At 41.2% G+C, this 27,770-nt stretch overlaps 2 protein-coding genes across 7 annotated transcripts in view; one reads left to right on the top strand and one right to left on the bottom strand.

Moving 5' to 3' along the window:
• Nucleotides 1-5,976, bottom strand: part of IFT80 (intraflagellar transport 80) — a 44,218-nt gene extending 38,242 nt beyond the window's left edge. Inside the window, exon 1 of the mRNA XM_010203357.2 lies at nt 5,757-5,976. Coding sequence (XP_010201659.2) covers nt 5,757-5,904 — 148 coding nt within the window. The 5' untranslated portion in view covers nt 5,905-5,976. The remainder of the gene's footprint in view (nt 1-5,756) is intronic.
• Nucleotides 5,977-10,052: 4,076 nt separating this feature from the next.
• Nucleotides 10,053-27,770, top strand: part of SMC4 (structural maintenance of chromosomes 4) — a 36,337-nt gene continuing 18,619 nt past the window's right edge. Inside the window, exons 1-5 of one of the 6 annotated variants that reach the window (XM_062005807.1) lie at nt 10,053-10,164; nt 12,329-12,525; nt 13,665-13,840; nt 14,433-14,624; nt 16,344-16,520. In XM_062005807.1, coding sequence (XP_061861791.1) covers nt 12,396-12,525; nt 13,665-13,840; nt 14,433-14,624; nt 16,344-16,520 — 675 coding nt within the window. In that variant the 5' untranslated portion in view covers nt 10,053-10,164; nt 12,329-12,395. Of the gene's footprint in view, nt 10,165-11,280; nt 11,698-12,328; nt 12,526-13,661; nt 13,841-14,432; nt 14,625-16,343; nt 16,521-19,770; nt 19,835-27,770 lie in introns of those variants that run through there. The other 5 variants (XM_062005805.1, XM_062005806.1, XM_062005811.1 and 2 more) reach the window with 5 other exon arrangements.

Here is a 27,770-nt window from a genome sequence, read left to right as displayed (position 1 = left end):
ACAGAAGCCAAAAACAAAGCTATTAATGATTTCAACAGAGGCATGAGGAAGTCTTTCTTTCCAAATGAGGGATGTTACTTAAATCCAGGAAGATCAAATTTAAACTGGACCAAAGAGCAGACAAAGGAGGACTTGGAAACATATAGCAGAACAAACACATCGCTTAGAATAGTTCAGTGATTCAAATTAATGACTTCAAACCCAAAATTCCTTAAAAATTGCTTTATCTAATCTGTTAGACACAACAAGCAACCTCCAGAGTGACCAGGATTCTTTGAGATATGCAGATACCTCACACTAGGGGTGTGCAAATGCTCCATCGCTTCAGAGTGGATGATTTTTGTCTTAATAACATCCTGCTTGGGAATATAAGTTATAAACCAGGCCACACCTGATGAGACAGAACTGGAAACTAAATACCTCCCAGTTTCAGCAAAGCACCACATTATCAAGACCAGTATGTGTACAGAGGTGATACAGAGTTAATGATCTGCATAAAAGGCAAAAAGTTGAAGATATATTTGAATACACCCTCAAATCACAGTAGTAACACTTAGGTGGCCTGCGCTGCCAAAAGCTTAACACAGCCTGGCTGTGTCCTGGCTTCCCATGTTTTAACTCACACTTCAGGTTTTGTAAAAAACAAACCAACCAAAACCAACAACCAAAGCCAGACAAAAAACAAAGCAAAAGCATTCTAGGTTTGTCACTGAATAACCTTGAAATGTACATCAGGGCTCTCCATAATATTACTCAAATTAACACAATCTCAGGTCTTGATGTTACTTTTAAGTACATAAACAAAAAGGCACAATCATCCAGCCAAATCTCAGCCAATGCAAGGCTTCAAAGCAAGTGGTTTTTAACAGGAAGAAAAGGAATGTTTTGCACAGAAGGGTTTATTTGAACAGATCAGTTTAAACATCACACACAACTATACATTTTTGCTTTTCTTTATCACTAATATTTACATCTACCCGAGTGCTCTGAGCAGATGGTTAATCCCATTTGTTTCTGAATGCGCAGAATTAATACATTATGACTAAGACCATTTTTTCTCATTCAGTTAATTTTGAGTTTCCTCAAGTTTTCAGTACTGGCATTCTGCATTTAATGCAATACATTACTGTATAATTATAAAATACATTTTACATAATTAAGGCACCAGTTATTGTACAGCACATCTGTCAGACCCGAGAGCTTCTCTTTTTTGTGTACAAGCAATAACTGGAATCACAGTAATTCAATGTCAAAAACACTGTATTTTCTCCAACTAAATTGCCAAAACAACCTTTCCTGGTTTTAAAACATTGTATGAAAAACATGGTTTCTTTTCTGATCACCTGTCTGTTTCAATGCACAGTGTACTTGTTCTATGTGTAGCCAAGACTCAGTTCAGTACAGAATACTTAAATCTAAAAGCTGAGGGAGCTGGGGCTCTGTAGCTTAGAGGAGACTGAGGGGTGAGCTCATTCATGTTTACAAATCCATCAAGGGTGGGTGTCAGGAGGCTGGAGCCAGGCTGTGCTCAGTGATGGCCAATGATAGGACAAGGGGCAGCAGGTACAAGCTGGAACAGAAGAGGTTCCTAAGAAACATAAGGACAAACTTCTTCCCTGTTGAGGTGAGGGAGCACTGGCAGGGGCTGCCCAGATGGGCTGTGGAGTCTCCTTCTCTGGAGATGTTCAAACCCAGCTGGATGAGCTCCTGTGTGACCTACTCTAGGTGGTCCTGTTCTGGCACGAGGGTTGCACTGGATGAACTTTCAAGGTCCTTTGCAACCCTTAAGATTCTGTGTGATTCTGGGTGTGTGATTGTAGGACTATGAAGTTTCTCGTGCCACCACCTTCACTATTCATTATATAAGTGGCTGAGTGCTTCACAGCCTTTATGGATGTATTTCACTAATTTCCCTTGGAAAAAGAGGGTGTGGTCTTTGCAAATTAGGAGCTCACATACCCCCCAGCTCTAACTCAACAGTGTATCCACCTGAAACATTTCAGATGACTTTGTTAAGGATCCAAAAGATCGTATGACATCTTCTATACTGAAATAATAGCTTCCGCTGACCCAGGTGGAATCTGTGAGACCTCAACGTTTCTGTAAGGAAATCACTCAACACAGAAGAGAAAAAATAAATTCAAATGAAAGAGCAGACAGTTGGCAAGCAACTGAATGCTTGGGTTAGGTCACTTTCTCAGGAAAGCTGTGGGCCATGTCACGGAGTACAGGATAAAATCCGGTTACACAGCAAAACATTCAACTCCTTTTGCACCCTGTCCCACTCCACAAGACCTGAGTTCTTTCACAAGGCATTTTTCAAGTAGTGAAACATAGTAAATTGCAGCCTGGCACAAAGGAATACAGTTTGCTATAAAAGCAGGTCCAGCTTAGGCACTAAGATAGAATTCATCTGCAAAATACGTCTTCACACAGTTAAAGCCTGTATCATAATACTGTTATGTAGAACAGGGATGAAACATGGATATTATCTTGACTTCTGCCACTTCTTCACTTCTCCAACACGTGAATTTACAGCTGATGACAGTCAAACGATGTGACTCATTAGACACTGCTTTTTTCACTGTGTTCACTCATAAAGGTTGCTCCAAAAGCAATGTGTTTGATGGATTTCTCTGCCTTCTCTTCTTCAACTTCACACTGAGGCAGTAGAAGCTTTCTAATTAGAACTTTCTGCCTTACACACAATCAGGAAAGGGAAAATTTTAGCTGTATGCTTCAAGATGATAAAAGTGATTCAACTTGATCTCAATTTACATCTCAGATTTTTAAAACACCGTTCCTTTATTTTTATTACATACTGAAGCCAGAAACTGTCCTCAAAGTGACTCCCCAGTTTTGGAGGAATTTCAAGTGGGAGATTAGCAGCCTATACAAACACAGAATGTAAAACATATATGTTTTGTTCATTACTTTTCAAAGACTCTTAAATGCTGACTTAATGTAAAATTATCAATAGCATAAATAGTTGGAAAAGGTCTATTCACTTGTGATTTGTGCTTAATGAGCAGTTTAAAGTTTAACATAATCTTTATTTTGGTGAAAAAGCAGCAACAAGATCAACGTAAGTAGGAAGTAAAAGAACAATATCCCACAAGAGATACAACTCAGAAGAAAACCCAAGAGGATTGAATTTACATTTGCTCTAATTTCACAAACATCTGGAGTTCAACCAGGAATTAATGCAACCCTGTAAAGGCATTATACACCATTTCCATTGGATTCAGCAAATTTCAAGGAATCCTTATCATAGAGATGAATTAGCTGTTGCAGGATAACTGCAGGCCTGATGTGTGAGATGTGCTATACAAGTAACAGTTACACAAACCTTTACATATAAGGTTTAAGAAAGTAGCAATTAAGCATCAAGCACTTCTACAATGCAACAATTCCCCTGCAGATGTAAAACAAAAACCTTTACAAGAGAAGCTGAAAAACTTGGACCTTTTCTACATTAGGCTTTTATCCTAATTAATTCTTTCATAAATTATGTTAGCACTGGTTTGTATTTCAATGTCACTGAAAAAAAGAAAACCCAACCAAAACACGATGATTTTTAGCAAATATACCCCATGAAAAGCTTTCTAGAAATTCAATATTCAGGATTAACTCCATGATTAATGCAGAGAGCTACTTCTTTAGTCCTAAACAACAGTTATCTAGGTGAAAAAATCCTTGTAAGAGCAGAGATGAATTTCTAGCTGTGACCTGCAAATGAATTAGGGCAAAGTCATTCCGTAAGTTACAGCAAACTACATCAGCTTTTGCTGCTGGATGTTTCCCCTTAGTGAGGACAGGCATAACATCCCTCCCTGTCTGGACTGCCTGCAGCTGAGGTGTTCACCAATTTGCTGTTTTTCCATCACAGAGCTGCCTCTTTCCATAAAACCCACCAAGGAGCTCCAAAGTTACTGATTGTCTGCCGACAGTCCCCCTGCAACACTGGTCATGGAAGCCTCATTTTCTCAGGGAAGAGAATTTAAGGGAAAATAGTTTCTAGATCAGTTTCTTCATTTATTTTTGTTTACATTAAGTACTCCATAAATATATGAAGAAATTAGGACTTACTCTGTTCACTTAAATACTAATTACACTCTGTCTTCCTTCCACAATGTCACACGTTGCCTTCCTACTAGAGAGCATCTACTGCTCTGTAATGACCACAAAGCATTTAGTTGAATAGCAATTCATGCAGCAAAGCTCAGTTCTGTGTCCCACTGTGATATGCCAGCAAAACAGCAGCATTCAGATTAATGACAGGAATAGCAATAAAGGCCCCAGATGTACAGAAGGAATGCAAGGTCTGACACAAATGCACAGAACAACATAAAACTATCTGACAGCTGATCACCAGGCTAGAACTACAGGCTTTGTCATCTTGGGAAAGAAGGGAGGAAGTCAGTGGATCACAGACTTTGATCAGAAGTACCTAGACCCCCACTATGATGATAAGCATGAGGGTTCTGCTGAGGACCAGGCAATATGAAGGGCCTATGTAGTTGTAAAAAGAAATAAAACCCAACCCCAAATCCCGCTGCAATACTGTTGGCAAAGATAACCAAAACAGTTTGTGCTGCAAGCAAGCAAGCAACAGCTGCATTAAAAGAAAGTGAAAGTTAACCAAGCTGCTCTCCAAAAGCTGGACAATGACAGAAGTGATAAGACCCTCAGTGCATATGAATTCTAACAGAGATGTAACTACACAATCATTTACATGTCTCACTGAACTTTTTTCTCGTTCAGTAATCTTCAGTTTCTTTGGTTCATGTTACAGTGGAGACAGCATTTTCCTGACCTTCCTCTCACCATGTCTTGGAGCTGAAATCTTTATAAACACTTCCACATTAGCTAGAATGCCAGGATGGTCACTCTAGGTTAGATGACAAAAAATAGTTGGGCAGTGTTAAAAAAAAGGTTTATAATTATTTGTCATATTTTGTTCAAATAAAGGATTGGATCAAGAAGAGACTCCAAATTGTTTTTCATTTAAGAAAAGGGATGAGAGGAAAAAAAACAAAGGGCAAAAGTTGTTCTAGCAGGGGGGTTGGACTAAAGTCAAGCAAAATCAATTCCTAATCTCTTTGAGGACCAATCAAGCAATCATCAAACCTTCTTGGTCTTGCCTCCCTTCCACAAACTAGAATCTGTCTACTGGAACACAGCAGCTACTATATTGAATCAGAGTCTAGGACTAGTACACTGGACAACCAGAAGTTTATTGGATACACACAGGTATATATACATTTCTCAGTATGGAAGGCTTATATACTAGTCTTATACCTCTGGCAACAGACAAAACTAGATGCTTCAGAGGGCTACTCAAGACTCCACAGAAGACAGATACAAGACATGCAACACATCCAAGAAATGGGCCACATTGATATTCAACATCACAGCTCAGCAATTTCAGCAACGTGGTCATCAGTTTTCACATGTGATCTGATATTTGTGTAAGCAGTACAGACACATTAAAGGCTACTGCTTTGTGAAACTGAAAAATAGATGGTAGAAATTGACCATACATTAAAAGCTATGTACTTGCTGACAGAGGTTTGACAAGGTGTCCCAGAAAATGACAGGAATACCATGTATTAAATACGAAGCAATGATCACTTTTACACCAGTGCACGTATTTGAAGTTGCTTTATTGCAGACTATTAAACTACAAACTACTTCTCATGTATTGACATGAGCACAAAGTGGTATGAAATCAGAAACATTGTAAACTGACTTACCATCAGAACTTGTTAGAACAAAGCTCTCAGCATGGGACTGCTTCTTCCCACCTACACTTCTGGGAAACCAGTGAAGATCTAAAGGATAAATATCATCTGGAAGTTTCACTACTGGAGTAGTCTCACTAGTTAAAAGGTTCCATTTCATGACTTGGTGATCATCACTGCAGGAATATAACTCGTCAGCTGTAGTCCATCCCACACAGCTAACTAATTCTTTATGTTTAATTAAATTAAGGAAGTCTTAAAACTTTGATAGTTAACAATAACCTTACAAGCTACAATCCAGGCAATACAAAACACAAGGCACAGTACATGGGGACTATTTTGACAAGATTATATGGAATGTGATGCATAAAAAGATATGATTCTTCATTCTTTTTTTGATCTTTGTGTCAAGAGAAGAGCTGGTAGAGAAAAAAATAGCAAAAAGTAAAGCAAACTACCACATAAACCTACAATTCCTGTCATGATGCATGCTTGGTGAATACAGCTGCAATGTTGGGTTACACCTCTAGACGGGCCTTAGTGCAAGTGCAAAATACCCAACTCTCAGTCAAATGTGACAGTTTATTAACACTACATCATATATAAATTGTTGAGGTGTCTAATTTATCAGTAGAAAAATGATGTTTACATCCACTTTACATGCATGTCTTATTACAAGCAAGTAGGTATATCACTACTTCCATTTACTGTCTGGGCAAGCTTTTAACTTAACACTAAAAATCAGAAGGAAAAGTCAAAACTCTCTAACAAAACATTGATAGCTCCTGAAGAAAAGGTATTACCTAATAGGCTTCAACATCTCTTAAAATGTTGCCCTTAAATGCTGCAGAGAAGAGGTAAAGAAAAGGAAAAGAAGAAAAAAAAAAAAGCCACCTGGAACTTAAGAATATTTTCCTCTGATAGTTACAATAAAGAAATCTTTTCTGGAAAAGAGGCTATTCAGAATTAACAAGCTTATTCTGAGACAAAGGATATGTTTTGGTTCCTTTAAAAGTGAAGTCTTCAGTCTCATTTCAGTTATTCAGATGAAGCATTACAAAAAAAAGATATGAGTAACTGTAAAAAAAGACAAAACAAAACACACATATAAGTAGCCAAAATCAAAAATCCCAACTAATACCAAAATAAAAAGTTTTGAAACAGGAAACATTACATTAGTGGCAAAATAAGCACCAACAGACCTGAGTTTTAAGGGAATGCTGTTTATACACTACCCAAATGTATATTTATCTGATCACTTAGTGAAAACACACTGGTCAATCTCAGCACAGCTGACCCTAGGAACACACTGTTGAATAACAGAAATGAAAATAGAGAAACATTATAGCTTGAAAGACTGAAGATCTCTTGTGCTGACACACAGCCACCAAGGTTGCAAGGGAAAAGCCTTTTTGCAAGGTTGTAAGGGAATCACAAACTTTCCCAGGCACTTCATGCTTAGTGAAAAAATTCAGAGGAAAAAGCCATACTGTGAAAATAATCCTGCTGTGACAAAATGAGACCACACTCTTGTCTTTCGTCCACTCCTGGTTGAATGTCTGCGATACTTTACTGCAACACAGGAATTCCATGAGCAGTTCACTGGGGTCCCACCCTCTCGTCACTTTCCTTCTTGAGTCTGCACAGGGTAAAGGCACTGACCAAGGTTCTTCTGTCTTCCAGGATGGAAAGAAGTAGAGCAAGAGAGAGGGACGAGGTAGTATAGTATGCAGAGTGCATAATGATGCAATCTGGCCTTCTAATCATCTGGAATCTTTACCCCCCCAAAAAATGACTGTGTGTTAAATGGTTACTGTGCAGAATTTAAGCAGCACTAAAGGGATAATAGCCATAAACCATTATTTTTTGTGCCCAAATAATAACATATTTACAACCCTACTCTACATTAATTGATAAACACACATGATGTTTCTTTTTAAAGAATTATATCTCTCCTATTTGAATGTCTTGTTTCCTTTTCTTACTCTTCTCCAAGAAACTGCATAAGGAGCCTGATTATCAAGGCATTTAAAAGGGGCCTAAGTTTGCAAAGACCTTTCCCAGTAGCCTTTTAATCACGTCCTTGCCTTCTGTATGGTGGCAATCACAGAATCAGAGAATGGTAGGGGTTGGAAGGGACCTTTAGAGATCCATCCAGTCCAACTCCCCTGCCAAAGCAGCTCCACCTAGATCAGGTCACATGGGAACATGTCCAGGTGGGCTTTGAAGCCCTCCAGAGAAGCAGCCTCCACAACCTCCCTGGGCAGCCTGCTCTTGCTTATACCCCATAATGTTTTCTGTTGATCAGTGTCAGGGCTAGTCTCTGTGCCACTAATTCCAAAACTAAATCCCCAAACAGAAACAGTAAGATTTGTACACAGCTTCCAAGATTTATTCTCCGCTTTAACGTGAGCATCTCTCCCACTTAACAGATACCTCACATTATTTGGACCCAGGGATCTTACCTGCTTCTATTTTCTGTGAGGACACACCTGCTAAACCCACTTTTTCATTTGCTGCTTGGGAGTTTTTGAATATGTTACAGTTTCAACAGGCCTGTCCTTACTGTCAGCTTCCAGCTTGCGCTCCCTCCCTGCGCCACACCACACGGAGCTCTGCTATTTCCCTTTCAAAGTCAAGACCAGAACTTTATTACGATTCTTCCAAACGGTTCAAACACTGTTTTCGTGCCCCTAAAAGGCAGAATGCTCACCCTTAACGTCGCACAGCTCACCTGCTGTCATCAACAGCCACATCCATCCTTACCCATCCCAGTACACACGCTACACACAGCTCCACGATGCGTCCAACAGCAGGTTAGTCGAAAGCATTTACTAGTTTTGGAAAAGACCGGGCGATAACGAGGAGTTACTCTGGGACGGTGCAGTTTGGCTAGGCTTCTCGCCCCGGGCCCGCCTCGCCCTCTCTTCCCCTCGGCCGATTCCCCTCCGGAGCTGCTGAACGAGGAGCCGAGGATCAGAGGCGGCGGCGGGAGGTTGAGCAAGAGGCGGGGGCGGAACGGAGGGAAGGAAAGGCCGTAGATGGCGGTGGCAGGGCCGGAGCTCGCCTCTTACAGCACGGCTGCCCTCAGGCCGGCTTCGGCTCCCCGCAGCTCTTCCCGCCCCATCAGCGTCCCGTTCCCGAACCCGAGGGGCTGCCTCACGCACAGCAGACGGCACAGCCCGCGCTCCGCCCGTGCCAACACAACCTTTTTCCCCCCAAGTTTCCAGCTTCCTGAGCGGCACGTTCTCCGCGCCCCCGCCAGGCACCGTCCTCCCTCCGCCCCGCTTTCTCTAGGCGAATCCCGGTGCCCGTTTCCCTCGGGGCCGTCCGGAGCCGGGGATCAGGCCTCCCCCGCCCTTATCTCGCCGCTCAGTTGCCTCCCGGAGCTCTCTCTCTCCTCCATCCAACCCTCCTCCCACGCCGAGACAGGGGTCGCGACTCCCGACCCCCTCGCCCACTGCGGCGGTGAGTCAGACCTGCCGCCCGGCAGCCTCCCCCGACGGCGAGCCGAGGAGGAGGAGGAGGATCGCCGCCTTTACCTGCCCCAGCAGCGGGAGGGAGAGCGCAGAGTGGCGGGGACCTCCGCCTCAGCGGCCGCCTCCCAGGCCCCAGTGCCTTCCGCGCTAACGCTGCCTTGCTCCCCGTCCCGCGGAGCCTCCGCAGCGGCAGAGCCGAGGCGGCGGCTGCCGGCTGCCCGCTCCCCCCGCGGCCAAGCGCCTCCGTCTCTATGGCTACTTCCCGCGAGACTTGCTCCTCCTCGTTCCATCGCCACCTCACGGGCCCTCCCCGACCAGGTGACACGGCCCTCTGGCGTGACTGCACCACCCGCTAATTAACTAATCAATGCGGCTTTAAAACCGGCGTGTCCCCACTCCTTGCTCTTTTTTTTTGGGTGACTTTTTTGGGGTTTTTATACTGCTTTGTTATCCGGCGCCCGTTCGCGCCGCCGCTCCGGCCCCGCCACCTCGCCACGCGTTGCCGAGCAACCAGGCGCCGCCCACTGACCTACTTCTACAAGTCAGATAAATCCTTTGCCCCGGGGGCCGCCCGGGCACGGCCGTGGGGCCGCTGGCACCTCCAGTCGCCACGCTTTTCCTCCTCCCGCCCCGGGAAGCCCCTTCCCCGCGGCGAGGGAGCTGGTTTCCCGTTCCCCTCCCGCCCAGCCCTACCGTGCGCTAACGGAAAACAAGATGGCGCGGGAGCGGGGCTTTTTTTGCCCCCGCTTTCAAACCCGCGGGAGGCCGGCCCCCTCCCTTCCCAGCATGCCCCGCGCTTTTCTAACGAATTTCGGTTCGAGTTCGCCGTTTGGGCGCCATTTTCGAGTGTGGAAGCTGCCGAGCCGCGGCGGGAGCTGGAGCCGCCCGCCCTGCCGCCACACGCAGCCTCGCTCAGGCGCGGACGCCGACAGTCCTCCAAGGTAGCGGCTCGGCGGGCGGTGCGGGGTGGCTCGGCGGGCAGGGCTTCGGGCAGAGGCGCCGGCGGTTCGCCTGAGGGCAGGTGGAGTTGGGGGCTTCACCCGCTGCGAGCGGGGCGGCGAGGACGTCCTCAGGGCGCTTCCCCGGGCAGGGGGATGCTGACGGGGAGGTCATGCGGGCGGTGGGCTCTGCCCCGCGCCTTGTTTTGTTTCTTTTCTCCTCCCCCTGAAGGAGTGAAAGGCGGCGGCAGCCCCTCTCTGCGGGCCCGGACGGTCGGGCGGGGGCTGCCCCGCCTCAGGGCTCTTCCCGAGGGGCTCGGGCTGCCTGGCGGCTGCTCCATCCTCGCTCCCGGCGGGGCACGGCGCTCGGCGCGTCCCTCCTGCCTGGTGTCGGTAGATGAGTTTGAGGAGGGGAGGTAAGAGAGGGTCTTCTGCGGCCCCAGGGAGAAAGCCCACGGTTTCCCGCTGCGCTCTTAGGGACTTCTGAGGACGGTGAATCTGAGACCCAGCTGGGAGGGAGGAAGTGCCGGGATACCCTTCGGTAGCGTGGAGGCCCGATTTTAATGTGCTTGTAAAGCAGCGACTCTTCCGTAACTAGCTTTGCCTCCTCCTTGAAGTACGAGAAAGAAATACCAAGAAAGTCCATACCGACATGGAAAGACCCTGACAGGGGTGCTGTTAGACTCCTTAGATTAACGGATGGATTAAAAAAAAGCCGAAAACTTTGCTCTGACATGATTTGTCGCAGTGTAACCGTCTGTTACGAAGTAAAGCCTTTCTGTTCTTCTCTCACTCTCTTTTTTGCCATCCTCGTAACAAAACCGGCACTTGGCAGGAGATGGCTGAGAGATGCTTTTAACAAACACCTTCGAGCTGACTCGGGGGAGGGGCTGGACACGAATTTGTTATATTCGTTAGGGAGAATATGTGGCAGCTGATTTATCGCGATTTTAAAGCTGGGGTCAAGCAGTTAGGCTTGTTCGTTCTGTTGAAGTGTCGGGGGAGGGGGGGAGGGAAGGGTTGGTAAGGTAAATACGTCTATATTGCACAATTCCGTTGGAGTGGAGCAGTTTTGGAAAAAAAAATAAATCTAGTACTTTGAGAGGCTGTAATTGTCCGAGACAGCCATTGTGGAACAGTTCTGAACAGGGACGTAGTCTGAAATTGCCTTAAAATGAGTTCTTTCTCTTATTTTCCCCCCTCCATTGTCCCAAATGAAGGACTCTCATGAGAGTGTGGGTTGGGGGTAGGTCTGAAAACGTCAAATGATTGGCACCAATTGTGAGATGACTTTCTAACCACGTCAGTTTTTTATCTTGTGAGAAGTAAACTTTCTCATGTCTGTTTTTCTGCGAACTTAACTTCGCCACTTGCTGCGATTTAAGCTCTTTGGAGAGAGTTTTGCTCCTGCAGTCATCTTTCTTCCCATTGCTTGCTTTTTATTCGTACTTTTGGGGAGCTGTGCTTGAGTGCCAGCTGATGAACTTTTATGTTTCGTTCGTGATCAGTTAACTTGAACATCACAACTAGATGAAGGTAGTTTGTTTTGCTTTCTCTGTTCAACGTTGAATGCTGGCAGTAGTGGTTGTGTTATATTTTGCCAAATGAGTGTGTTAATTTAAACTGTTTGAGTCAAGTCTTTGCTATAATTACAGAAGTCTTTTAGTTTATATATATGTATATATATATATATATATATATATATATATATATATATATATATGATATATAGTCAGCATGTACTGTTGGAAATAAAGTGTGTGTCAGGTCTGAAAGTGTACGTAAAGAGGGCTTCCAGAAGAGTACAGACGTGTGGCTACTTAGTTTATTATTGCAAATGTGACTTTAACTCTTTTGCCTCCAGCATCACAGTTGCTTTCTCTGAGCATAGTCACTGCGTTGAACATGGCTGTATGAGTTTTCAGTAGGCAGATTAGTGCTGTTTTTACAGATTAGGGTTGGCCCGTTGTTTTTGGGGGTGATGCATGTTGAAGTGTGTTGTTCTGAGGTTACTCTTGAGGTTTTGTTCCAAATTTGGATTTTTGTCTTCAAAACAATCTCTAGTCGTTAGTTTCTAAATTAGTCAAACATCTGGGCAAACATGTAGGTATATTCCTTAGAGAATTGTAGCTCAATGCTTAGATCACAGGGTTTTGTCGTTTGTTAGCAAAGGAGATAGATCCCCTTCAGTAACTTGATTGCTTGGAGTAGAAGGGAAACAGCCAGCAGAGATCATGCCAAGCAAGAGCACCAAAACCTCGACAGCAGCCCATCGGAAAAACAGAGAGCCCTTAGAGGAGTCTACCAGTGATATGGAAGTGGAAAAGGAAGGTGACAGGCAGCTGGAAGAAGTACCTCCACAAGGTAGGTCTGAGGATTGTGATTTGGATGGGGCATAAACTTGATGATAGTGCCTGTTTCACACAAATTTACCAACTGTTCTGGATAGGATTTACTCTTTTTCCCTTTTAGAAAGGCATACTGAAAACTTAGACTTCAGGCAAGTTTAAACTGCTTTTCAAATGGTAAAGAGGACTTGCAAAGAGTTAAACTGTTTGGGCCAATGATTTTTAGTACAAGTGCAAAAGCAGCTTGTAGACTTTCTCCTAATAAAGCCTATTGCATATTCCTCATCTGTAACATTGTACTTGAGATTGGGGAACAACAGCAGGGTTTTTCAAATTTATATGCAACCAGTGGTATGGGATTTCTTGGAATGGAGTAAATGTCAAGTTTATTTACTTAACTCTTAAAATGATTTGACTTTCTTTTTCATGAAACAGTATATTTTATTGAGTTTCTCGAGTTGAGTTTTTGCTGGAAACGTCTGGAAAAACAGCTGCGTGTGTCTCTTCAGGTAGCCAGATATGCGATTATTGAAGCAAGGTGTTTGACAAATTCATTAATATGTTGAAATTGGTGTCAAAAACTATTGTCTATTTGAAGAAAAAGTTGCTAGTAACTGTTGAAAAGCTGCTTTGCTTACAGCTAGCTGATATCCAGGGGGCCAGTTTGTTTTCGTAACAAACTTCCTGTCTTTGCAGAGTAGTTGTGCTGTCATTACAGCTTTCAGAGCATTGTGCAGCGATCCCCAAATCTTGCAGAGTGACTTGTGAGCACGCTTGAAATGTGGCTTTGCACTTATTAATTAGAAAGACTTTGCCTGTTTCAGATTTGTAGGCTTATTGTGATGGTTGTAGCTATTGTAATTGCAAGAGTGCCTATTGAAGTGTGTTAGAATAAGAATTACGTAATGAAAGAACAAACCCACTAGTGCATCGATGGGGCAGCTTAAGTATCTCTTTTTAAAGAGTCAGTTCAGGGAAAGAAGAATTTTAATTCCACTTATTTTAATAATTGTGGGCAAAAGTGTAGGTTTGGTTCCTGTAGAAAGGGTGTTTGCTTTTCCAGTTAACATTTTTAAAGATGTCTAGTCATTGACAGCTTACAGTCTCTTTTTTTTTTTTCCTTCTTTTCTGTTTATTTCAAATGGTTTTTAGCAGTCTCAAGTGAGGTGCTTGATAATCAAAGTTTAGAAGAGATTTTGGGTAGCATCTCTCCTCCCCCACCTCCCGCAATGACCAATGAAGCTGGCGCTCCTCGTCTCATGATAACTCATATTGTAAACCAGAACTTCAAATCCTATGCAGGGGAGCAAACTTTGGGACCTTTTCACAAGGTATCTTTCTTTTACCTTAAGCATTTTTAAATGGAGGCAAGACTTTGCTATATGGTAGTATTCTTTCCTGTATTTTCATGTAAGCTGCCTTCAAAATAACTGGAAAATATTCAAGTTTTAGAATTACTTATATAGTGAAATTCTGAATTTTCATTACTGGACAGTAGAGAAAAGAGTTAAGTGGAACTTTCTGATACTGTACAATTTTAACTTGTCAGTAAACCTTAAAAAAGCACACTTTTCTCTTTATTTCGTTTGCTGGAGAACTTTTAGGGCTGTGTCTGAAGAATGAGAATATTTTTAGTGCCCACAAGAGACTTACGTGGCTAATCATGAAACTTTCCTTGCAAACATGCTTACTAAAAAGCAGTATTGCTTTCAGTTAACAAGTTAAAATTGAAAAAGCTGAGGTGTGGGTTTTTTATTAAATAAGTTGTGGAGCTTTACCTTTGGCAGGGAAAACTAAGCTATCAAATAGTGTGCAGACTAATGCACTAGGAATAATTGTGTTTTAAACTTCACAAATGTAGTGATGTACACCAGCAGGATCTTTTTCCCTTTGAATATCACCTTTTTTCCTTCTATTATGCAGCGTTTTTCATGTATTATTGGGCCAAATGGCAGTGGAAAATCCAATGTCATTGATTCAATGCTTTTCGTGTTTGGATATCGAGCACAAAAAATCAGATCCAAAAAACTCTCTGTGCTGATCCATAATTCTGATCAACATGCAGACATCCAGAGTTGTACTGTGGAAGTCCACTTCCAAAAGATCATAGACAAGGTATGTATGCTTCTATTCACAACAGTGAAGGCTCTCTTCTTTTTTTTTTTTTTTCTAAGGAATTAAACTTTTAGGTTATTTTAGTTTGAGCTGGGGAAAACTTAATAGCATTAGTTTACATTCGTGTTGTAAAACATCAATTAAAAGTTAATGAGCTTAAATTCCTCAATTAAGTAGTTCTTTAAATTAGTATTACATAATTCTAAATTGAAACAGACAAGGTTAATACCTGGTACATAAAATAAAAAAGTATCCCCACTAATTTTGTAAGTAGTTGTTTTAGAGTTGTCATCTCATTTACCTCAAGTAAATAAAACTTGTTTCTGAAATTAATAGGACCTCTCAAAATCTATAAGTCTGTGTTTGGACATATTATATAATGTTAAATTTATAAGCACATATATTAAGAAATAAAACCCATTTAAGAAAATTTTTCAAACCAATTAGAAACTATTTTAGGTTATCTACATTTAGAAAAATATGAGGAATCTGAAACTTTCTTATTTACACTTTCTATAGTGTAGACATGCCTGCAATTTTAAACCACAGTTTTCTTCCAAAATTCCAGACCTCACATCCTACCACTACATTTTTTTGAACCTGATATTTTGTTTTACTGAAATAAACTGTTGGCAAATGAAGGAGAAAAAAAAAAAAAGCCACTTCATGTGTTGATAAAAACTTCTGGACATTTTTGTTGATTGCAATTACAATGCTAGGGATTTCTTTATCTTCATTTAAACTGCAGTTTTGTGCACACATTCTAAATGAAATGCAAATATTGAGTTTGGGGTCAGTTAAAATAGTGGTAAATGGACATTGAAATTTCAAAAATATTTTGAGTGAAGTGGCAGTACAGACAAGCTTGAAGGAACCGGTTTAAAAGCCTTTTTTCTTTGGTTTGATAGAGACATACACCCCTTTTGCTTGTATTTCTAATCACCAGATTTCTCTTGACTGTGTGTGAACATCTAGGAGCTGACTTTGGGATCTGAACAGCTTCTGCATATACTAGATACCAATTTGATGGTGCTTCTGAGGGTTAATCTGGGAAAGTGGGAGGCCAGTTAAAGCCTTTACAAGAAGCATGCATCAATTTTAACATTTTAAATTATAGTACCAGCTTTCTTTTGTTTGCTGCTCTGTAGGTAAATCTAAGATACCTTTTGAAGCAGATGATGTCATATTTGTTTCATCTTTTATGTTTTGCTTTATCTTCTGCAGTTTCTCTTTAGAACCACTCAGCTCTAACTAACTCCTTTTCCTTACACCATAAAAGAGGAGTTTAAAATGCAAACAGTGGTTAAGTCATCCAAGGCTTCCTAAGCTAAAATTTTAAGGGTGGAATAGTACAGCCACTTTAAATCTGAAGTAGGCCTTTTCCCTTCTGATTTAAAGTAGTGGTAAAGAGCATAAACAAAGTATTTTCAAAGGGATAGCTTATATGAGAGGTGGGAAAGGCATAATCTGAAGGCCATACAATTTAAACAAATTAAAGCTGTTTTTTTTTTCTACAGTTCTTATGAGAGTGTGTTTTTTCTTTCTTTTTTGAGATATGCAGCTTTAAGATGGTAGTAATGGGAACCAAACCTCAGAGTGCAGTTAACTTAAAATGTGAATATGCTAAAACTTCTGTGCTTAATTATGAAATGAGGTAAATCTGTGATACATTAATTGTTGGGGTTTTTTTTTCTGGCTTTGTTTTTTTCCTTAACACAGGAAGGAGATGATTACGAAGTCATTCCTAACAGCAATTTCTGTGTATCTAGAACTGCCTATAGAGATAATTCTTCTGTCTACCACATCAATGGAAAGAAAAAGACATTCAAAGATGTTGGTATTCTTCTTCGAAGCCATGGAATTGATCTGGACCACAACAGGTTCTTAATTTTACAGGTTGGTGTATGTATGAAAACAATTTTAAGGAAAGCTGTATTTCCAGTTGGAGTTACAAAAAAAATACTGTCTAGGTTTTAAGTCTTGTATTTGAGGCCTTGAAGTGCTCTAGCAGCACATCATGGTTTGCATGCTCTGATAAAGATGCGAATCATTATTTGCTGCTTTAGAAATTTAAGGAAAAAGAACCAGTTGAAGATACTACTATAAATGTTTCTATTAACAACTTAGTGTTCCTGACGTGGATGGATAGAAGAGTTGTCATACTTGTTCCGCCCTAGCAGCACGTAAATATTGGTGTAGTAAAATAAACCTTAAACCCCAATATTATTGTGCTGCTTAAGCGTGGCAGAGATTCAGCAACTTGTTTATACTTTAGATAAAAGTGCATCAATAGCAACTTAAATCTTAATGGTTCTGCTGTTATCTATGGCTCTCATTTATTGACATGGTTTTACTAGAGAAGTATGTATAGAACAATTAACTGTGCATAAAAATTGAGTGCAAGAGAGAATACATGAAGTGTACTTTTTGTTTACAACTGTAGAAGACTCAAAGAATGGCAGATTTAGAACCAATTCAAGCTATGTTTTTCAAAGCTGCAGTTTACAATTCATACTGTAACAATAATCACAGAATTAGTCAATATAATATCCTTTATATTCATGTTTGACCTTAAAATTATTAGGCTTGCTGGCATCTGTTTGCTGTTTGAGAGAGGCTGCAGGAGACTACACAGATTTTCTTTTTCCTAGCTTTTAAGTAACAATGATGAATATTGCTGTGTGACAGTTATTGAAAATGTAATTTGAGTTAAAATACTTGATATTTCTGTATTCCTTGATAATTCTGTATTAATTCAATTGAGTTAACTGTATCTGCAATTACCTGCAATTGTCACTACTATTACTAACAGGTCCCAAATCTACTCTGAAGTATTATGGCCTAGAAAATTAGTGAACAGTGGGAACCTCCCATGGTCTAAAACTTTTGAATAGAGTTTATTTTAGGGCTGCTTCTGTCAAAGGAGCTTACAGTTCCCCTCTTAAAAAAAACAAAACAAATCTAGATAGGTCGTTGTGCTTGCTTCACTTCCTCAAGCCTTTTCATGCAGTCCCTTTTTACAGTTACACCCACAAAAAGAGGATATATCTGTTTTGAGGTGTCCATGCCAATTAATTATTCCCTCCAACACTTTAGTCCTGTATTTTCTGTTTCAAGATGGAGTGAAAAGTACCTCCAAAAACATCTCTAGTCAATACAATCTTTCCTATCCAGTTGTTCTGAAGTACCATTTTAACAACATTTCTAAAAGGGGGAGAATACAGAGTCAAATGTGAAGCTGGGCAGAAATTAGGGTGCAGAGATATCTAAAGCTGAGTGCTAGAGAGCATGCCCTTTTACCACTGAGAGGAGCAGAAGGGAACATTTGGGAGGAAATGTTGCTGAGCCTTAGAATTTATTTTATTTTTTTTTTCCCCATTAAATGTTTCCCAGGAAGTTATCAGTGAGGAGAGCACACTTCTTCCTGCAAGCTTGAGTTTCATGCTTTGCCCTTGTACACTGGGAAATAAGGGGGAGCTATAGTCAATAATTGAGACATTAAGCAGTGGTTCTCACCATTATTTTTTTCTTTCATTCTATCAGACTCTGTGGGTTCTGTGTTGTAATGAATTGAGATTTTCTGTGTGGCTTTAGCCTTTCTGACTGAGGCAAAATCCCTTCTCTTTGCACAGAAGTTTTTGTGGTTTTTTTTTAATGCAAAATCTACTGATTTGGTGATTCAAAGTTGAAGTACTTTCCAACTGGGAAATGTAGCAATGTTTTACACATCATGAGAGCAGAACTTTAAAACCCAAATACTAAAAATTATAGTTAGAGGCAAGTGAGCCCATATCAGTGGGCTGTGCACTCACAAGCATTGCCCTATTTTCCCATAGGCTGTGCACTACTATCACAAGGATTGCCCTGTTTTCTCAAATGAAGTTACTTAAAGGTTTATTTAGCTATTGCTCTTATAGCTCAGCTCAAATAGGCTAACCTAAGTTTAACCTCACATCAAGTACCTTGTCAGTTAAAAAGCTGTAAATATCATTGGTTTTTTGACTATGTTAATAGGATGTCATTAAAATATTTTGCTTGTACTATAGCTATGAGGCAAAAATGGTGATGAAGGGTTGTCAAATGCTGGTTTTGGTGTATGACAGTATTCACTAGTTAGTACTCACGAAAGAGTTGTACGAGAACGTGCTCTACATGTAATAACAGAACCTTTAAGTACCTGATTATATCTTGCTAGCATATTTAGCATTACTCAATGGAAAATACATGCTTTTTAGAAGCATTTGCTTTATTTTTGGGTTTCTTTTTTCTCCACACTTCACTGCCTATGTTTCAGTCTTTCTGCCATGGCAGATTTTGGTGCTGGATAGGATAAAATTGAAAAGCTTAGGCCAAAGTGAATGTTGTGAAGTTGGTGACACCATGAGACAGGTACTTCTGGCCATATTGAAAATATTAAAATCAAACTGCTGACAGCTTCTGTGAGCACCATTACAAAAAACACCTGTGGAAAAAACAGAATATGTGAGACTAATTGAGTAATTCTGGAAGTGCTACAGATTCTGTGCCTGAACTACCTAATTGAACAAAACCATGTTTCAAAATGCTTCTGGTTACAACGTGATATTGCCAACATTTAACAGGAGGAGCCTGTCACTGTTTTGATCCTGAAGTTCTAACACTATGTATTTCATGTCTTTAATAAATTGCTATATGCTTTTAGTACTTTAGGAATAGAAAACTGTTCAGTGTGTTTTTTAAGGAGCTTGCCACAGCCTGAAACTGCAAGAGGGGAAAAAAAAAAGCATCTTGTTACTTAAAAGTACACTAAACACTGTGGGAAGATCTAGCATCTTGCTGTTATTTTTCTGTTTTCCATACCTAATGCCCTAGCTTCAGTAACTTGTATATCTGTAAAGAACAAGAAAATTACTGAGCTTTTCTTGAAGGACTTACTTGGAACATCAGTATGCACTTACAGAAAACTCCTGTGGGTTCCGTGCTCTGACCAGGCTGGGCAAAACCCAGAAAGTAAGTATGTTTGCCGTTGCTCAATAGCAGCTCCTCTGAACAGGTTAACCTGGAGTCCAGGCAAAAAAAATACATATCTCAACCTCTGTATCCTGGCTGCTTTATCTCTAAGGAATTATGAAATAAATGGGAAGCAGTTGAAGGGAGGTGAGTTTGGCCATGGCTGGGGAGCAGACAGCAGCCACTATCACCTGCTCAAATTGGCTTTTCAGTCTTTCCAGGTAAGCCAAGTAAAGTCCATACAGTCTTTTGCAAAGGGAAGTGGAGCTTCATAGGGAACCCACATTCAGCAACTTTGCAAATGAATGTTGTAGAAATAGTGATAAATGGCAGGAGATTGTAAAATAATGTTGTACTGCAAGACAGTGTTGTGGGAACAGACCTCTGTGGGTTGATTTCAATTTACTTTAGAATGTGCTTGCTCTTGAACAAATTGAAACTATTTAAAGTAAATATTGTACCAATTACAGCAGTATTTTAATCAATTTGATGCTTAAGATCACATTGTAGTTAAGTACAAACAACTACAGTGATATTTTTCCATGTGTTTCTGTAGCCGATTGCAACGGCGTTCTGTCGTGTACTGCCTCTGATCCTATGGTTACGTTGCCAGAAAGGAAGTTTAGTCAAATTTTTCACCTGCTGCTTTGTGGAAATAATGGAGGAGTTGCTCTTCCAGTGTACTGGAGAGGAAATGAGGGAGAGCAGATTTTCTTCTTGCTTTGAGATAAGCCAGAAGTTCCCAATTGTTGAGGTCTGCTTTCCTAATGAGGCACACCAGCATTTGAGCTAAAGCACTGAGTGGAGCATGAGCTGAAAAGCTCTACTGGGATTATAAATGGAGATCTATGCTGCCAACATTGGTGGTGAAGAGAGGTTTGTTCTGGAAAGGTCAAGGACAACTGAGCTGAAGTGGGAGGAAGAATTAAAGCAAGTGTGATAATACAATTAAGTAAAACCAGATTATTTGAATAAAATGTTGTGTAAAAATAGAAGGCTCACACTGATTCAGAGAGTACAGAATCATTAGTTTAAGTATTGCACTTTTATGCTGAGGATACAGAGCAGCCTGATCTGCTAATACGTCTGTGTGCAGTTTGAAATCAGTTCTCATACATTATCAGAAAACTTATGCTGGCAATTGACATGATTTTGATTTTGCAGATTGCAATGTGACATCATAACCAATGTGTATTAAGCTTTCTTCAGAAAAATGGGGAAATAAGGGAAGTGGAGAAAAGCAGTTTTCTAGGAACAGTGTGTAACTGAGAGTAATCAATTAAATAGTTTAATTAGAGCATACCAATAATCTGAAGTCAAACATTGTAGGTTGAGTTTGACAATAACTGACTTACGTTCCAAAGCAATTCTAGAATTGCACTCATTTTGTATTCTTGTGTTAAATACAAGAATGTCCTTAAGAAAGCTTCTAAAATTAGACAGATGTGCAAACAGCTTGACAAAGGCTACTTTAAAATTATTTCCAGAATGCAGAATAGTGGTTTTGTGCAAACAACTGAATGTTGTATAACAGGCTAATTCTAAGTTTTTCTTCATCTTTGGACAGTGGTGGCCTTGTAGATTTCTGTATGTGCATTTATTACTTATTTGACTTTCTTGATTTCCCACCTAGCTTATAACACTTCTCTTGGAAGGCAGAGCATGAAGTTCAGTGTTTGACACTTTCTCCCCTCCTGTGTATTTGCCACCTGGTAAAATTGAAGGGTAGAAATGAGATATGAGTGTAAACATTAAGTAATAGCAGGAACAACTTGGAACTGAAAAAAACCCAACCCTGTTGGGGCTTACAAAAGCTGTATTGGAGTCACATTTCCAGAGGAGAATCGTGCTGAAGGAATACTGCTTATTGATGTATATAGCTTCCAATGGCCATGGATGTAGAATTAGAATTCATAGTCAGAACTTCACTTGAAGAGGGGGAATATGGTGCCATCAAAATGAGGTCAAACTGAAATTACCATTATGGTGAACTACATACATTTAGCACTTTTGCCATTCCTTGCTGTACCTCAGCTTATGAAGGGAGGGCTATCCTTTTGTTAAAGTAAAAAAAAAGCAAAGCATGTTCAGTGTTAGGCTGGTTCAACAGAAGAAAAACTGAAAATGGGGGAGGGGCTGAAAATGGTGCAAGGAACACCCAGAGAAAAAGATTCCCCTCACACTGCTGCCTTGTGGCTTATACAAGATAAAAATGCAGTTTGGGTGCCTTTATATTATCAGAGAATCATAGAATGGTGGGGGTTGGAAAGGACCTTTAGAGCTCATCTAGTCCACCCCCCCTGCAGAAGCAGGTCAACCTACTGCTTATACAAGATAGCCAGGGAAAAGAATTTTGAGGCAACTAGCATCAGATGCAGAAACTAAGAATTGTACAGCTGCTTACCAGCTGACACACAGGTTGGTATTTGTTACTGCTTTTGCTCTGATTTACTCCTGATTGACCTTTGCAGCAGTTACAAGTTCTGCCAAACATGTAGAATTGGAACTGCATTAGGAAAGAGCCTGATCTGTGGTAGTAGCTTGGTTTTAATGCCCATGTTCAAAAGTGGGTTAGAGCAGAAGACCAAGGCAGGGAAAACAGTCATTGTAACTTACCAGAATCAGCCTTGGAGATTCAGTCTTTTAAATCTCTGCAGAAAAACAGATTTCTAGGAAACATTCTAAATGTTCCAATGTGCTTTGTCCTTCAAGCAAATCAAGTGGTGCGTCTGGTTTCATTCTACTGGCTGCATAAGCTGTTGCTCTTCCTTTTGCTGCTCGTGGTGAGAAGTTGTGTGTGCTGTGTTTTCAACTCTGGTAGCTGGCTGGTGAAACACCTGCAAAATCTCCTGCTCTCATTGCCCTTGGTCTGGGATGAATGCTTCACTGTTTGAAAGAAATTGAAATATAGCTGTATTCTGGAAAAGAAGATTGAACATTCTCCACTTTGCTCTTATTTAAGAGAAGTTTGCCTTTTTGCTGTGTCAGGTCTGGCTACTTAAGCCTTAGAAAATAATTGAAATGGGCTTATAACTTGGATTGATCAAGACTGATTTTCTTCAGTAGGACCAACAATAACAGGTTTTGCCTCTGACTACTCTGGTCCTCCCCAGGACTTTGAGCTAGAGGTGACTGTAGCTCCAAGTACTTTTTCTCAGCATTCTGGATATGCTGGCCACACCTCCACTGTTTGCTTCAGTTCAGTGCTTAAAGGACAAGATCCTTTAATCATCTGCTGCATGTAACAAAAAGCCTCATTTTTCAGAGTGTGATAGCAGTTTTTCTAAACTCAAATAGCCCTTTTTTAGGAACAAATGTTCACTTGAATATCAAGTTGGACATGTTTAAATGCTTTTTAGAAGTGCATGTGTAACAATGTCTCAGACATCACACTTGTGTGATGCTTGACAAAAGTGATGTTCTGACCTGTTTACGTTTGCCTAATACTTAAGTAAAATGGACTGATGTAATATGTGAAGTTTCCAGCTGCAGTTCACATGTTCAGTTAGTTTAGTAAGCAAATGGAATACACACATTGACAGTATCAAGGACTTTAAAAAGGTGGTTGGGATTGTGCTGTAAGAGGTGTTACAGCTGGGATTACAGTGTAGCCTGCTTATACTTAGTCATCACTCAAACATTTTGAACCTGTTAACAAAACTTGCTTTTGTGGGTGTTCAAACAGCCTTGAAAGTTAGTGTGTTAGCAAAAGTATGCTACCATTACAGTGAAATGAAGGAGAGATGATTCTGACTTGGGAAAAAGGAGTGATTGCCTTCAAAATACCAAATATGGGAGCCGTAACATCTACAAATCTTGTGGTAGTTTAAGCCTGAAACACTGTTTTGACCATAACCCCAGCCCACAGCTTCTCCAAACTCTCTAACACTTCCCCAAGGCAGGCAGTAGAAATTAGACTGGCACCTAGGCTTATTTTACTTTTCATGCCTCCCAATGCTGGTAACAAAAGAATGCTGAAGTCAAGCTGTCATCTTGTGTGAATGCAGAACCTCAGCCAGGTAGGGATGAGAGGGAGAATCCAAATGTTGCAATTACAGGAGACTTCTCCCAGGAGGGAAATATCCAGCCTGTTCAAGGAGAGGCTTTTCATTTGCAGGCAGCTTCCTTTGCACAACCTGAAGTAAGAAGACTTTCTTCCTGCCCAGCACCTCAGAGGTGGAGACAGTGTACAGAAAAATAAAAGCTTGTCTAAATGATTTGTCCAGTTTATCAGTACTGACAAAATGTTTCATTTCTAAAGCCTGGGTTCAATTAACAAAACACATTGGAGGTGCACAGAGGGGTTTAGAAGATTTCTTGTGTTCTACTTGCAACAGCTGAATTGGGAAAATAAGAGAAATAGGCTGTCCATGTGTAAAGACAGGGAGGGCTTTGCCAGGATGTATTGTTACATGTCCTAGGCAATAGTTTATCTTAAACTAGTCCTCAGGAGCAAAACAATGGACATTTCAATTCAGTGAGATGGGCTGTTACTCTGTGTTTGAAAGCGACTAGTGTTTAACTCCACTGCCCAAAACCTCTCCAAAAGCTAAACCACACCAGCAATGAAAATTCCCCTCTGGACCCACACAGCCTACCTGCTGCTGTCCCCCAGTGCAGTGCACTTCCACCTCCTGGGTTCCAAACTACCACCGTCCCTTGTGATTCTGTGTTTAAGGTGTCCGTGCTCCACTGTGCTCTTGAGGTTTGCTGGGTTTACCACTCAGAAGTTAGCCCAGTTTGTTGGGTTGTATGGCATCACGCTGATCCATCTCCAGCTTTTCAGCACTTCAGTAAAGCTTCAGCTGAAGACACCAGAAATTTAAGTGGCAACCCAAAATCCTGGAAAGTGTTTTTTACCTACTTGCTGCAGTTATTCTGTGTGTGGGTAACAAAGCAGGTCTGCAAATGTTGTGTTAACAGTCGAGGTGATGAAAGGCATTAAGACACTTGAAAAGTTATTTTCTCCCAGGTTTTGGGGGTTGAGGAGGCAGTGGTTTGTAAGCAAACAGCTTTCTCTACAGTCTCTCCAACAACTGGGGATAATGTAGGCAAATTTTCACAAGAATGTTGTTCTTTCATGAGGATGCAGGTTGAATGCCAGCCACTGCCGTTTAGCACCATGCAAGGCTGGGTAGTGTCAGTGCTGCGACTGGGGTATTGTGCCATTCGGGCTTCCTGGCTTTGGTGTGAGGGCCTCGGCCTGCAGACCCTGCTCAATGGAGAGGAAGCTTGCTGGAATGGAGTGCTGCTGGCTGCCAAGAGCAAAGGGCAGTTGTCTGCAACAGTCAAAAGTTAGTGTCCTCTTTCAAAGCTAAGCGGTAAGAGTTGCAAAAAGGCACTTTAATGTGTAGGTCAGCACTTTATCAAGCACTCTGATAACCTCATTTGAAATTCAGATCTTTACATGCCACAAAACTCAGATGAGAAGCTTTCTTGTCTAAGGTCAGCTGTTAGAAGAAGTGAATGTGTGATTTTAGAGAAACTAGTAGAAGAGATAACAGAGTTAAGGGATTTTTTTTGGTCCCACCTTTTGAGGGCTACACAGGAGGTGAAATTCTGGCCCTTCACAGACTCTCTCCAGGAAGTTAGATATGCAATGGAGGGTGGCTATTTGAGTGAGCTGCCTGTGCTGTTAGAAACATGCTAGTCCTGATGAGCATTTTAGTCCAAGAGGAATCAGAAGGGTATGCATACAGCATCCACTGAAATGTGATTAATTCTATGTAGAATAGATGTACAGTGTTCCTAAGGTACTCTTAGGGTGCAAGCATAACTTGTACTGAAAAGCACAGAAATCAAAATAGATGGACCCTTGACTTGGCAGCCTTGTAACACTGAAATAACCCCAGAACATGCTGCCAGTGGCACCTCTTCTGTCAGCTCACTGGGCATCCTCAGGGGCCTGGCCACCACAGGTGCAGCAAGCCCAAGCCCTCCTGCCTGGCAGGTCTTGTGCTTCATCACCCTTCTGCTGACCCCCTTGTAGTCTCCTCAGCTGAGTCATTGATTTCAAATGGTTAATTTTACCAAGAGGAATCCTTAGGTTGGTTTTTAAAGCTTTCATAGTTCACTTGCTTGAAAGTTTTTGCTCTTATGCACAATAGAAGTTAACATTTAGAAAATATCTTAAAATGATGGCACTGAAATAATTCACCTCCTCAAGAGCTGAGCAGTGCAAAGGCAGGCAAAATCTCCAGCATCCGGGTTCTGTGAAGTTATCCTTCATCTTTCACTAGGAGTGGCTTTCAAAGGAGAATGACTCCTGCTTTTTTGCTTTACATTTATAACTGTAGCCTGCTGACAAGTTTTCTCATGGTTTGCCACAGCTGTCAGTTGACTTCATTGCTCAGAAGTTACCCTCAGATAAAGCTGTGTTCTGTGTTGCAGTGTCCCAGTCATTTGAAGGGAACCAAGCTGAGGTGTCCCATAGAAGCTGTTGTTCAGCTGTATGGTCATCATGGTCTGAGTTGACTCACTCTGTACGTGATCATGTGCCAGCATCCCAGTGACAGCTTCAGGCTGACAGAGACATTGCACACAATTTTGAAACTCGGGTTGGGTTAATAATTCCATTTAGAGTTGTGGCAGTGAATGAAGACCCTTCCCAAAACACTCCATGGAGATGTGATGCTTTTCCACACAGTCCTGACTTCTTGGTGGCTGTTTCCTTTGTTCGCTGCCTCCCAGTGCCTTAGTGTTGACATCCATTTTGATTGTCTTCTCAACTAAGCAGAGGATTTACTTGTTTAGGGTTGGGGTTTTTTTTGCCATTGCTTCCTCTTGTCTCCTGAATTCATGCCTGTGAACTGAGGCTGATTAAAGGGATTTCCTGGGGGTCTGTTGTGAGGCGTTTCAAAGGTAGGTGTGCCAGCTGTGTTTGCAACAAATGTCTGCCTGCTGCTGCCTTGGTTTCACTTTCAGAAACGCTGCTCTTATCGAAAGATCTGTTACCAGACACATGAGAAACTTTGTTTGTTTGGGGTTTTTTTATATGTAATTCAAATAATGGGTCAAGTGCCAAGCACAGTTGAAAACCTAGGAAACAGTTAAGCTGCTTCAAAACAGTTTGAGCAGAATGCAGAGGTGTAAATTGTGCTTTCCCCCCTTTGCCATTGCCATTTGCAAGAAGAGCAGGTACAATGTTTTCAGTCTCTTTTATCAAATCAACTAGCTGGAAAACTTTTTGTTTCTTGATATGTTAACTAGGGGTGAGCTGAACAGGTTTCTGAACCTATTACCTTGGTAAACAATATTAAATAATACTTAATACTGATTATTCAGTTATTCTTTATAGCTTCTAAGTGTTTTCATTATTGATAAGAAAAGAATCCAAGGATTTCAGTAAGTGATCCATCTATGTCTCTGAAGAATATGTAATTCTAGAGTTGCTTTCCTCTGGAGAAGGAAAGGAGTTGCCTTTAAAACTGGTAGCAGCCACCCTGCCCAGTTCCATTTGTGTGCATTATCTTCTCTGCAGTGCTCAACTCACCTGAGCTTGTCAAGCTGTTCCTGTATGTATGGCCTAAGCTGAAGTCACCACTCATTCCTGGGCACGTGGTGATGTGTTTATTTACCACACAGACAATCAAAACCCTGATTTTTTTTAATTTACAAGGTTAGAGAATTAGATACATTTAGATCAGATTTCATTAGTTGGTTGGTAGATCACTAAACAGATTGTAGTTACATTCCACTGGTGAACTATGGACATCCCTCCCAACTACAGGATCAACTTTCTTACATGGTTGTTACTTAAGGATGGTTCATTATACTGAGCCAGATCATAAAAATGTGACTTACCTCCCCAGTCTGTCCAGTGTTGAATCCAGGCTAGTTCTCTGGCTTACAGCAGCACCTAACTTTAGGGATATACATGCAGTATAGAAGATTCTTAGACTTGAGGCTCAGCACCTGAATTAAATCTCTTCTCTGCAGTTGTTTTTTCTTGGATGGAGACAGAGGGACAGAGAACATGCTTTAATGCAAGAAGAAACAAAATAGAGACTTAGGACAAATTAGGTCACATGGTTTCCTACCTGTGAGCATTGTCGGGTTTGGTAGAGAAAATGTGTAATTGGAATTGCCTGTAGTACAGCTGCAGTTCTTAGAAAACTCATTGTTTGGCAACAAAGCCGATTGTTTTGCCAACTAAGT

Source organism: Colius striatus, chromosome 12 (assembly GCF_028858725.1).
Source record: "Colius striatus isolate bColStr4 chromosome 12, bColStr4.1.hap1, whole genome shotgun sequence".
NCBI lineage: Eukaryota > Metazoa > Chordata > Aves > Coliiformes > Coliidae > Colius > Colius striatus.
This window is presented reverse-complemented; position numbering and strand designations above follow the sequence as displayed.